Here is a 12,504-nt window from a genome sequence, read left to right on the forward strand (position 1 = left end):
GTCATATTTACTTAGAACTCATCCCTTTTGTGACTTATTTCTCAGTAGAGATGATTAGAATGAATAAATGAGGCTGAGGAAGACAAACTAAGCCTGTATGAAGATTTTTGCCTTCTCAAATTCCTGAAGATCAAAATATTTGAAGCTATGGAGAAAGAGCTGGCTGGCTTGTATCCTTGCCCTGGGCTGAATGGCTCTGCAAAACATTAAACTAAAGTTAACCTAAGGCAAAGCTGACCCATCACAGTTGCTAAAGCGAGGAATGATCTATTGAGTCTTCAAAGGACACATTTTGGAGATGTAATTATTTGTCAAATTTCATTTCTTTTTCACTGTCCTTTTATGGTAAAACCAAGTCCTTTCAGTCTTTTCATATTGGGGGTGGATGGGATTTTGCTATCTTTAAAGATTACCAAGCAATGCTGTATAGATAGAGTGCCCATTTCATGTATGCCTACTTTATCATTGCAAAATTGAATTGCAGAAATTCTAAGGCACTATAGACAGCTTGAGCACTGAGGGCAGTTGGCATGTCCACTGCACCTCTTCCAATTACAGCAATTAAAGTTGATTTTCCCATCATTTCAGATGGAAAAATACCCACAAATGATGTTACTTAAAAAAATAAGGGTTGGCATTGTTTTAAAAGAAGTAATGCAGCCCTCCGCCAATATATTACATAGAGTGTCATCTGCAGGAAGTAGCATCTAGCTGACTTTGATGCTAAGCAGCAAAGTTCCTGGTTAGAACTTGGATGAGGAACCCGGTTGGAATTTCAAAACGTATGGCACATGGTAAAATGATAGACTCCTTGTAGTTGATTTCGACTGGCCGATGTAGCTTTGTTTCTTCCCAGTAAGAAAGAAAAGAAATCCCCAAAAAAGGCATTCCATATTGTTACCAAGGAAATTTTTGTAGAGCAATAGAGGTCAGCTCCAGGGTATATATCATTTTACCATTCACCAAGAATTGCCCACTCCTGTTCTAAAGGGACCTTTTGAAAGATAAAATATAGAGGGTGCAAGAAGATATATTTTATATAGGGAACCAATCCGGTGAAGTGGTTAAGGTGCTGGCCAGCCTAGAAACCACGAGGCAGTGAGTTTTAGTCTCACTTTAGGCATGGAAGTCTGCTGGATGACTTTGGGCCTGTCCTTCTGTCTCAGCCCAACCCAAATCACAGGATGGTTGAGGAAGAATAGGAGGAAAGAGTATTATTATGTCCACCACCTTAAATATTAGAAACAATATAATAAAGATAGGATAAGAAAATTATCTTTAAAAAAAAGCTAAGTATGCATATCTTGAAAGATGCCATGTTTTTCACTATTAGACAGCAAAAAAAAAAAATTAGCTAGAGGAAAAAAAGTATTTCTGTTTCTCACTAGCTTAAGCCTGACATGTCCTGTGACTCTTCATTAATTAAAAAAAATGCCATGGGACAGGATTTCCCTTGGCTTCTGAGATGTGTGCCAAGCAGCTGAATCATGTTTTCTGCTTACCTTTAAACCTGGCCTTTGAATTAATGAGAAGTATCTCTCAAGCACACTCGAGTGAAGGGGAGAAATTTGGCCCAACAGCTGTTGAAGCGCTAAAGCATTGGTTTCATACGTATATTCCCAAGGCGGGGGATATTTTTAAACTGGGGTGGAGATCTGAGAATATGTGATGACACACATACTCAAGTGGGAAACCAGGAGAGGCATGGTATGTAAAACTCAGATGCCTATGTACCCAAAGGCAGGAAATTCACGGCTTTTAAAAAAATATAGATTACTTGTTCTCTGTTTGGTGTTTCTGTTGGTTAGCAGCTAGCCATGAAGTGGAATAGAAATGTACAAATTAGTGAAACAGTTGGTGCTTCTTCTGATTGAAGATGCTAAATGTCAGGGCTATGTATAATATCTCTTTCAGCATAAGTCAATTTCATTAACCAGCTTCTAATGTTACCTTGCTGGAATGGAAGGTGTGGCATGCATTAATGCTTGGCAACATATATGCAACAAGAAGCCTGAAAGGGTGCAAGACGATCTGATACAATGGGTCCTCTAACAATAGGGGCGGAAGTGGAATTAGTGACCTGCAGTTGGACAGCCCTAAGACCAGACCTGAAAGCGTTGGATGAAACCCCTCAAGACTTAAAAACTACAGTATCCAATGTGACAAAAGCAAGAAAATGGTGAGGATTTGAGGATTAATAGCACTCATCATATTTGTTTTATGTTTTATTAAATAGAGTTTTAAAAGATGAAGTCCATTTCTGGACAAGAGGAGAAATTAGCAGACTATTTCTAGTGTGGTCTAGAAAAAGGTTTACAGGGAATTTAACCTTTTATATATATGGGCTTAGCCATATTAAACCATATACCCTTCTTCTGTCTTTGTAAGATCCTTGTCCATATCCTATTCTGGAACTCCACAAATACAAGGTTTTTATGTTTATGTATTTATGTTTTGGGGGGAAAGTGACATAGCTCACTGATAAAGGATCTGTATGGTTGAAGGCCCTGGATTCATGGTACCTCCAGGCATTCAAGATTCATGTTTCAACCTGTTGTCCTATCAAAACTCTGTGTCTTGCTCCATTCCTGATCTAGGTGTTTCAGTAAAATTGGTGTCTTGCCTAATTCCTACTTTTATATACTGCTGAATTAGAATACATACAACAATATTAAAGATCTGAGTTTAGTGTTCTTGTAATACAATAATATTCTGTTATCCTGTAAGAAAAGGCTTGCAACATCAAGAAGACAAGTAAAAAGAACAGGAAGTGCATCAAATGTTATTATTTATCCAGATGATAACAATGGTAGAGCAGCATATTTCCAATGATTACATAAAACTGAAACAATGAAGACTTTATGAGTGTCTAAGTCACAATAAGCTGATGTATTAATGAGTTGCCATGTTTGTAGCTGTTATCATGATTCTAAGTAAGATACAACTGTCATTTACAAAAAGAAATTCTGGTAAAAGAGAGTTTATAGCAATAGCAATAGCATTTAGACTTATATACCTCTTCACAGAGCTTTACAGCCCTCTCTAAGCAGTTTACAGAGTCAGTATATTGCCCCCAACAATCTGGATCCTCATTTTACTGACCTCAGAAGGACAGAAGGCTGAGTCAACTTTGAGCCGGTGAGACTCGAACTGCCAAATTACTGGCAGCTGTCAGTCAGCAGTAGTAGCCTGTCATACTGCATTCTAACCACTGCACCATCACGGCTCTTATGCCATGCTTTGAAGAGAAATTAACGTGCACTTTCTTAGATCCATTTGAATTGTTAGATACATATAATGAGGTATTTTGATTTTTTAAAAAAAAAATGCATTACATTTTTTCTACATTCAAACTTGGAGCACACAGAGAAGCACTTCTGAGGAACAGCATTCTTATCCTTCACCAGAAGCAGATCCTTCCATGATTCCAGGAATATGAGTCTTTCAGTCTTGATAAGACTTCACCAGAAGCCACATGAGGAGTACTGTTATCAGGACTATCATAAAGTTGAGGAAAAGCTCTTGAGTGGATCTATCCATGGTCAGGAGGAATCAACGAAAAGGAGAAACTTTGTCTGTGGAATGAACAGGATGTGGAAGCTCCTGTTTCAATTGTCCTTGTGGTCGACCTTGTCCTCACCTAAAGAACAAGAAAGATACAACAAAACTAAATGTGTGAGGATCACAAGCATTTTCCAGGCCTATTTATAACACAACTAGCATAAGTAAATATTATTTCTATTGCTAACCTTTATGCAAGCAACAGATATTTAAAAAGGCAGAAGACATCTCTAACAACTTATCACCTTCTTCAGTTTCTGTCAAGCCACAAGCCTTCTTGTCGACATCACCCCAGTGCCCCAACAAACAGGTCCTTCATGAGAATGCTATTTAGATTTGCAATTATTATTATTATTATTATGGTTTTGTAAACATATTGTATCTTGAGGAAACGTTACTGGTGCTTACATGCTTGTCAACATTAAAACAAAAGGGAAGTACAGGCTTCCTTCCATGCATTTTGAGATATAAGTATATTATGGTTAGTGCCTTGCTTATCCAAAAACTAGAACATACGTGTGTCTGTGTATCTGTCTATCTGACTGTGTGTGCATGCCTTCAAGTCATTGTTGGCTCTTGGTGACTGCCTGGATAAGTACCAGTAGTTTCCTTGGTTCACAGTCTCCAGGTTTAACTGGGTACCCTAACCACTGCATGAAACTGGTTCTCAACAAGCAAATACTAGAACTAGTTTACCTTTAATGTGATTTCTATTGAGATGTAGACATGCCCACTTTCCACTTGAATCCTGCTTGGAAGAAGATCATTGAAATTTGGGTATATTTTTATATGTGTATTATTAGTCTGTTTTATTGGAATTCAAGATCTAGAAATATCAACACTGATGTAAAAGACATGTTTTTATTAGATGCTTGACTCTATGGATTCTGTTCTGAAGATGGAAACTGAGTAGTTTTTGTTCTATTGATGGTTATAATTCTATTTCTTCATTCAATCATTATCTGAGAATGTGAAGAAAAATGACTACTCTTGTAAAGAAGTTGCAGTTGAAAATCCTTGATAACCTGCTTCAGATTTATCCACATATCTACTCTTGATTTTGGTCTCTTTTTATCTGTCCTTGAGGTAGAAGGTTCCATCCTTGGATTAATGGTGGGATATTGATTTCTCCCTTGCACATCTAAAATTGCCAGAATTTTTTATATGAATAAAAATATTAAATATTAAAATATTATGGAAAAGATAGGCAAGAAGCACCTTTCATTGTATTATTTGTTCAATGATAACTATTTTAACATTAACTGTAAATTTTAACATTTACAATTAATTACTTAATTGTATTAAATATATATTTTATGTAATATTTAATATTTTTCAGTTGTCATTAATAGTATTTTAGAACAAAAGAATATCATAAATGGTTTAGCAATAGATTTTAAGCATCTCTTTTCTTGGGCTGTTGGGAGACTAAACCAAATATTGCCAAACACTAATAGGGTTTTTTCCCCTGTTTTGTTGGTAGGCTTGGTCCAAGATTATTTGTAAAATATCAGTTTGACCATTGACTTTTACTATTGCTTCAAAGCAGCTTGCAATACCTAATCCATTTTAGAATTATAATTCTGTAATGGAGATGTGCCTCATATGAAAAAGTTGGATTTCTCTTAACATAAAATCTTACTATTCTTGTATCTGCAGTGATAAGCTACAGTAAATGAGAATAGATCTTCAGCTCTTTGGATGGAAATTCTGTGACTCCTAATCTCATTGTTAGATTTATATAGTGCTGATTATGTTTGATATTTATATATGGCTTAGAGTTTAATAATTATGTGCAATTTTTGCAATGCAGTATATTTCTTTAAACCTATGAAATGTTGACGTGCTTATCCAATTTCATGATATCTGTAAATTCTCTATTTGTTTAGTGTTTAACTGATCTTCCTTGCCTCTTTTCTCCTTTTTCAAAAATTTCATAAAAACATAATTAAATTGAAGTACCTAATTGACCTTGGCTAACTTCAAACAGCAAGGCAGTGCCAAATCTAATGAATGAGAGACCAGCAGAAAATCTAATAGACTGAGTGTTTGAAAATCATTTCTGTATTGTTGCCAAGAAAACAACATGGATGTCAATCTCATTTCATATTATCTTATTGCACTACTGAAGTGTTTTTGAAAGGAGTGACATTACATCAAATTGGTGAAATTTCAAACAAGAAATTAAGTGAACCATACAGAAGGCGTGAAAATTGGTCCTGCCTCTTCCTTGAGATTAGAAAGATGACAAGGCATGTTATAATCCCATGCCACATATTTCCTCAATTTTGATTTTTTTTAGAACAAAATGTAAATATTTGTCAAATATTTACATGTAAATATTTGTCAAATGAAAAGACAGTGATTTCTCAGGTAATTGGATTGATACTGTAACTCGAAAGTTTAACATACTTAAGATCCACAATGTATCACCTTTAAATTCTTTGTTGATATGGTAGCAAAGTGTTACTGTCTATTCATCTGGGTAATAATTGCAATTTTTCCTGAAACATTTTGGAAAATAGATAAGACAGCACAAAGAAGAGGGGGGCAACCTATTCTCCAAAGCACCTGAAGGCAAGACAAGAAGCAATGAGTGGAAATTAATCAAGGAGAGAAGCAACCTAGAACTAAGGAGAAACTTCCTGACAAAACAATTAACAGTGGAATCTCTCCAGAAATTATAAGTGTGCCAACACTGGAGGTTTTTAAAAAGAGATTAGACAACCTTTTGTCTGGAATAGCATAAGGTTTCCTGTCTGAGCAGAGGGTTGAACAGAAGATCTCCAAGGTCCCTTCCAACTCTGTCAATTAGTTATTAGGTTGCAGAAAGTTGCGAGTATCTCTCCATATATTTGGACCTACTATCTCCAACCTGTTGCCCATTGTATTAATGGATTTTGACTCTCGATTTCCCAGTCAATATGATGTCTCTATGATAAACAGGGTGATTAAAAAGGTTGTCGTATCAAATGTATTGTGATAGGATCTGATCTGAAGAAATGAATCCTGTATAGAGACTGCCAAGATGAAATTACCTAGACATTTAATCCATCTGTATGCATGGTCAGGGCTATAAATGGTTTGCACTGGAGTAATTAAATATATTTCTTAGTCACCCTTTATCTAGAGGACTCCAGGGCAGTGGAGGGGTAAAAAATCCAAATAAAGTTGTGCACACAAATAGAATATAATAAAACCAATACACAAGCATAACAGAACACAAAACAGCAATCAAAAACAGTAATTCAGATAAAGATACTGACAATAAGGATACTAAAGCTAAACACCTAGAGACACTGAACAGTTATTGATTGAATTTTATTCTTTATTGTAAGAGAGGAGAGAGAAATCTGAAGATAAACATTTCTTTCCTTCATCGCCTTTCTGTAAGGCCAGGTTTTTTTTCAAGGATGTGAATCTTGTATTAGACAGTGCGAGGTCCATACAAAATGAAAATATAATCCATCACCAAACTGTGGGGCAACTATATTTGAAAATATAGTAGCCTTTCTTTCACTGAGCCAAATAAGCTTTATAATAAAACAATGTATGGTTTTGTAGAAGGGGGATCTCACTTCTGCACAGAAGTCTTAACTATTGCATCATCCTTTTCCTGTGCAAATCCTTCCCCATCAATCTCAACCCCAAAATCTCATGTGATCTCTTGGGAACACCAAAATTACTTATGCCTTCAGTGCATCACAACAGCTGCATGGGAATGCAAAACTTTCACGAGATTTAAGATTTACTGAGATCTGGCCATTTTTTTCTGCTCAAATGTGGAAGTTGCAGACACTCCGATTAATTAAATTGGAGAGAATGAGAGCATATATTATTGAATGTCTCCCTCCAAGGAAACTAACAAGATGTTTCTAATAAGACTACAGTTCATAACTGCTTGAATTCAAAGGGCCTTATTTTTGAGCAAGCATGTATAAGTATCTACTGGAAGTATTGGGCTGCAACCTAATACTTGCTTGCCTAAGAATAAGTCTCATTGCACTTAAATGGAATTTATTCTTAAGCAAACATGGTGTTACTTTTAAAAGCCTACAAAGTGATAAACAGGCATTTCATAAGACAAAAAAAGATTTTCATCCCAAAGTCATTTTTCTTAGCAACAGGATAAATCTAGGCTTGGGTTTATGACTAATAATCTTGACCACAAATATTAATGAACATGCGGCAGTTCAACTGGAGATTTACATATCTAAAGTTAATTTCTTAGAATAAGTATCAAAGCTGTGAAGGTCCTGTACTTGAAATCTTAAATCTTAAAATCATCTTCCCCTATCTCAGGGGTAGGCAACCTTGGCTCTTTTATGACTCATGGACTTCAACTCCCAGAATTCCTGAGCCGGCCATTCTGGGAGTTGAAGTCCATGACTCATAAAAGAGCCAAGGCTGCCTACCCCTGCCCTATCTGATATCCTCCAAAGGAGTCAGAACTACAACTTTCAGAACATTGGCAATGTCATGGCTAGGACTCCTGGGCTAGGTCTTGCTAGATGTAGGCAGGACTCCCTCCCTCCCTCCCTCCCTCCCTCCCTCCCTTCCTTCCTTCCTTCCTTCCTAAGGAAGGACAACGGGGGAGAAAAAATGGTCTTCAAAGACGATGCCTCCACCCACTGCACTGCATATTGCAGTTTTTCCAAGCATTTTGGTCTCATCTTGTTCTAAATCAGCGGTTCTCAACCTGTGGGTCGGGACCCCATTTGGGGTCAAACGACCATTTCATGGGGGTCGCCAAACAACGCAGTCCGCCATTTTTTCCCCCTTTTCCTTAGCTATGCTACTCCCTTTTATTCTATTGGCTTTTGAGAGCCAATAGAATAGACTCTCTTGAATAGAGTCTAATTCTATTGGCTTTCAAAAGCCAATAGGAATTGTCCAGGCTGTCTCTGCCCTGCTGAGCCCGCCAAAAGTCCCATTCTGCAAACGGTGCTGCACTAGTTGAGTAGTCCTCGACTTACGACCAGTTGAGTAGTCCTCGACTTATGACCGGTTGGGGGTCGCGGCATTAAAAAGCTTGAGAACCACTGGTCTAAAGAAATCTGCTCAGTTAATATAGAAATTAATATTAGAAAAAGCCAGCAGTCTTGCAACAAGCTAGTCTTTAAATTAGAGAATCCTTGTTGGTTCTCCTACAGATATCCTATAAGTGCTGATTTTATCATCTTATTACATGTCGGTTTTGCTTTAAGGTATAGTTAAATACTAGATGATCAAACAGTGACCTTGCATTTTTTTGTCCAAATCTGCAGCACATACTACTAAGCCTTTTAGGTATATAGGACAGTGAATATTTGATATGCATAAAAGAGTCTGCAAAGGACTTTAATCAAGGCAAAATAGACAGCATTAAATTTCATGCCATCGTTCATATAGATTTCTTGATCGGATGTAAATTGGTGCAGTGATTGCATTTTCTCTTTTGATTCCTTTCATAAATTTGGGTTAGAAATCTATCTTGGAAAGAACTGTCAGTGGCCATTGTTTGGAAAAGTTGCAATCTTTCATGTAGTTAAAAAAGAATTTTATATTCTTTCTCTCTCTCCCTCTCCTTTGTTCATTTTGAGATATGCTCTAGGCCATATAAAGACAGATAAAAGAACAATTCTCAAAAATAGCATAGCTATTATTCAAGATTCACTAAACATTTTTATTCTCTCTGATTAATACCCTGTAAATAGCATTCTTGACCTGGAGTTTTTCTGATGTTTGAAGACCACAGGTTATTTATTATTATTTTTTGCATTTACATATCATATCAGTGGTTCTCAACCTGTGTGTCGGGACCCCATTTGGGGTCAAAAGACCATTTCACGGGGGTCGCCAAACAACGCAGTCCGCCATTTTTTTCCCCTTTTCCTTAGCTGTGCTACTCCCTTTTATTCTATTGGCTTTTGAAAGCCAATAGAATAGACTCTCTTTAATAGAGTCTAATTCTATTGGCTTTCAAAAGCCAATAGGAATTGTCCAGGCTGTCTCTGCCCTGCTGAGCCCGCCAAAAGTCCCATTCTGCAAACGGTGCTGCACCAGTTGAGTAGTCCTCGACTTACAACTGATTGAGTAGTCCTCGACTTACGACCGGCTGGGGGTCGTGGCATTAAAAAGGTTGAGAACCACTGTATTATATTATATATAATACTATTAATACTATTAAGTGGGGAACAATATAACAAAGCACAAAGCTGTAAACATAATAAACATTTGAAAGGTCTAATTTCCATAGTAATGCTTAAGATTTTTACAAAGAACATCACTAACTAATATTTGGAAGTTGAGTCATGGCAACTGGACTTCTTTTCTTGTTGGTTTGAAACTTTTTGCTGCTCATCCAAGTAGTTTCTTCAGTCTGAGCAAGTTAATTGGTTTCCCTCTAACTCTACCTGGATGTCTGAGGATCTTCATTGATATAACGCCAACTAATGTTCCCTGTTCTATAAAAGTCTTGGTTTGAGAAATGGTAGCTTGCTCCTGAATTGGTTCACCAACAAGCTGAGATTGCATTCAGGTTCCTCAGACATTCAGGTTATTATTCAGCTTCTATGTTAAGCTAATTCTGTGAAAGGTAACTCTGCACAGCCCTGCAATATTAAAATCCTGGAGACCCTGTCCCTTCGGACTCAACCAGTGGTTCTGATCGATTCAGCTTCCCTGAACCTCCATTCCAAATATGTGCATAAGGATAATCCTGCATCCTTATTATCAAGCATTATGTCCAACAATTAGTACTGGTACCATAATAAGAAGCAAAGAAAGTCAATACTATACATCATTAAAAGTTTTCTGGCTACACAAAAACAAGGGAAAAGTTAGAAGCTCCTATAACTTTAAACCTCAGTTTTTTTCCCACTTTGGAATGTTAGTTTTCTTTTTTCTTTGAAGAAGAAATAAGATCTACGCATATCAAATGCATCTGTTGCTCTACCTGCAGAAGATGGACGGAGCCCCAGAGTGTGATGACTGGAGCTTCTCAGCTTCTTCTCATCGTCCAGTGCTGTCTGGGCGAGAATTCTTCTGCTGGAACTAAAGTAGTCTGAGGGAGGAGAGCATTGGCAACAGAAGCATGATGTCACAGGCTTCCTATTTAAGTGGGGTTAAGCTGATGAGCAGAATTCAGTTGAGGTTATTTAAGTATTGGGGGTAGGAAGGAAAGAATAGGTTTAGATTTACATATTTTCAGATCCTGATCTGAATTGATTATAAGAAAGCCCAAGAATTCTGAACTGGGGAGGATAGTTCTATATTTATTTTTCAGAAAGTTGATTCTGCTTCAAAATATACAAAATATATAGTGATCTGCAATTGCAAAGAGAAAGAAAGACAGGTAATTGCCTGGAATTCTCAATATTATTTAGGCTCAAGAAGTCTTAACCTTTTGACAAATGAGCTTCCAAATTCCAGGTTCTGGGCAGATTATTTGACAAGCGCAGCCACCTGTTCCAGTCCTGTCCCACATTCTTATTAGAGTAATCTCTTCGCTTCTCATATTCCTATAGGTTGAGTCCAAGAAAGAACAGCAGGTGCCAAACCCTTCTTTGTATTACAAGATGAAGTAACTAGCTAAACTGTGATAAACTGAAGACCAAGAGATTCTAATTTTCACAGTCATATGGACTTAGTTATTCATAAGTTTACCCTATACTTTCATCTCCTAGTTCATTTTCTCAAGAAGTTTACTGGAATATAAATTCATTCGTAAATATAGTGCCTTTAGTGTTAAATTCCTAATAACAAGACTCCTGGTGAGATCCCATTAGCAATTTTGGCAAGCTCTAAATTCTTAATTGATTTTATCTGTATTGAGTTTATGTTTAGCATATTGTTTCATTGTTGTAAGCCATCTCACGGTATTTGTACAAGCAGAAAGACAAGAAAACGGTGCTTCTGTTTTTAATTTAACATGAACGTTCCTTTTTCACATTTGAAAGCTGACAACGCTGTATATCAAATACAAATGAACTTCTCATGAACCTCTCTGGCTACCAATATGTGCAGAGTTCCATGCAGAAGAAGGGGTTTTCAAGAGATCATAAAAGAGGAGATGATGGCTATCAAATCTGTCATCATTTAGGTCATTGAACACTGATGATGTTACTGAATTGGATAATGAAACATCTGCAAGAAAGCAATAAAGCTTAGAAAGCATCAAGGACCTTACAGTTAGACCACTTACTGAAAATGGTGTGAAATCCTGAAAGAGTAACTTTAAAAATCCCGACAACTACTTTTGGGTAAGGAATTGGAGAAATGAAGTAAACCGAGAAGGACCAAGTCCTGATGTGGTTGGGCCAAAATTTTCTGCTATCTTTCCTGAAAGGTGGTGTGGGGTTTCTTTTGTGGGGGGATTATGTACTACATGTTCATTACAGTTAGACTGTGTACCAAAAGAGGAGGCACTAACTTTTATCTTCTGAATCAGAGGGGGCTCTGCAGGATACCAAAATAAGTGCAAGGAGCTTGTTGGGTGGCTATTCCAACAAACATCCACATGGGGGGTAGGAATGTTGAAAAATGTGTATCTTGTCATTGCTACTCAAATTACACCTCTTCAATACTGTACTTACATGCAATGTTGCAACACTCAAAGGAGTAGCATTCACATCATGACATGATGCACATTTTGTCATTGAGTATCATCATGGTTAAGAAAGAATGTGTTGAATAACCTCTCTTCCAGCTAATATGGATACTGACTTAGAATATATCTGGGACCTTCTTATTCCATACCAATGTCACTTTCCTAGCTGGTTCTCATCTCTGCATCTTTGGTGAAACCAGAAACAAGTTCTTCCACTTGACTAGTAGCTCTGTGTCAATGAGGTTTCCATTCTGTAGAGGAATCCATGTGTATACTGGCTGCCGTTTCTTCAGTGCTTTGTAGAACATAAAGAATGTAGAATGTAAAGAATGATGTTGCAGAAAGTTGTTTAA

At 37.0% G+C, this 12,504-nt stretch overlaps 1 protein-coding gene and 1 long non-coding RNA gene across 2 annotated transcripts in view; one reads left to right on the forward strand and one right to left on the reverse strand.

Moving 5' to 3' along the window:
* Positions 1-1,944: 1,944 nt before the first annotated feature.
* LOC120298470 overlaps positions 1,945-12,504 on the forward strand; it is a 46,250-nt gene continuing 35,690 nt past the window's right edge. Inside the window, exon 1 of the long non-coding RNA XR_005554084.1 lies at positions 1,945-2,179. This is a non-coding gene — a long non-coding RNA (uncharacterized LOC120298470). The remainder of the gene's footprint in view (positions 2,180-12,504) is intronic.
* On the reverse strand, positions 2,767-10,651 carry SLN (sarcolipin). The gene is made up of 2 exons (XM_039322238.1): positions 10,499-10,651; positions 2,767-3,640 (listed from the first exon to the last, which is right to left on the reverse strand). The coding sequence occupies exon 2, from the start codon at positions 3,538-3,540 to the stop codon at positions 3,445-3,447; it is 96 nt and encodes a 31-aa protein (XP_039178172.1). The 5' UTR covers positions 3,541-3,640; positions 10,499-10,651; the 3' UTR covers positions 2,767-3,444.

This window comes from Crotalus tigris, unplaced genomic scaffold, assembly GCF_016545835.1.
Source record: "Crotalus tigris isolate CLP2741 ecotype Arizona unplaced genomic scaffold, ASM1654583v1 scf7180000017607.2124824, whole genome shotgun sequence".
Lineage (NCBI taxonomy): Eukaryota > Metazoa > Chordata > Lepidosauria > Squamata > Viperidae > Crotalus > Crotalus tigris.

Excerpts from the sequence above, each read along its gene's own strand:
- SLN (XM_039322238.1), bottom strand. The coding sequence starts at position 3,540 with ATGGATAGATCCACTCAAGAGCTTTTCCTCAACTTTATGATAGTCCTG.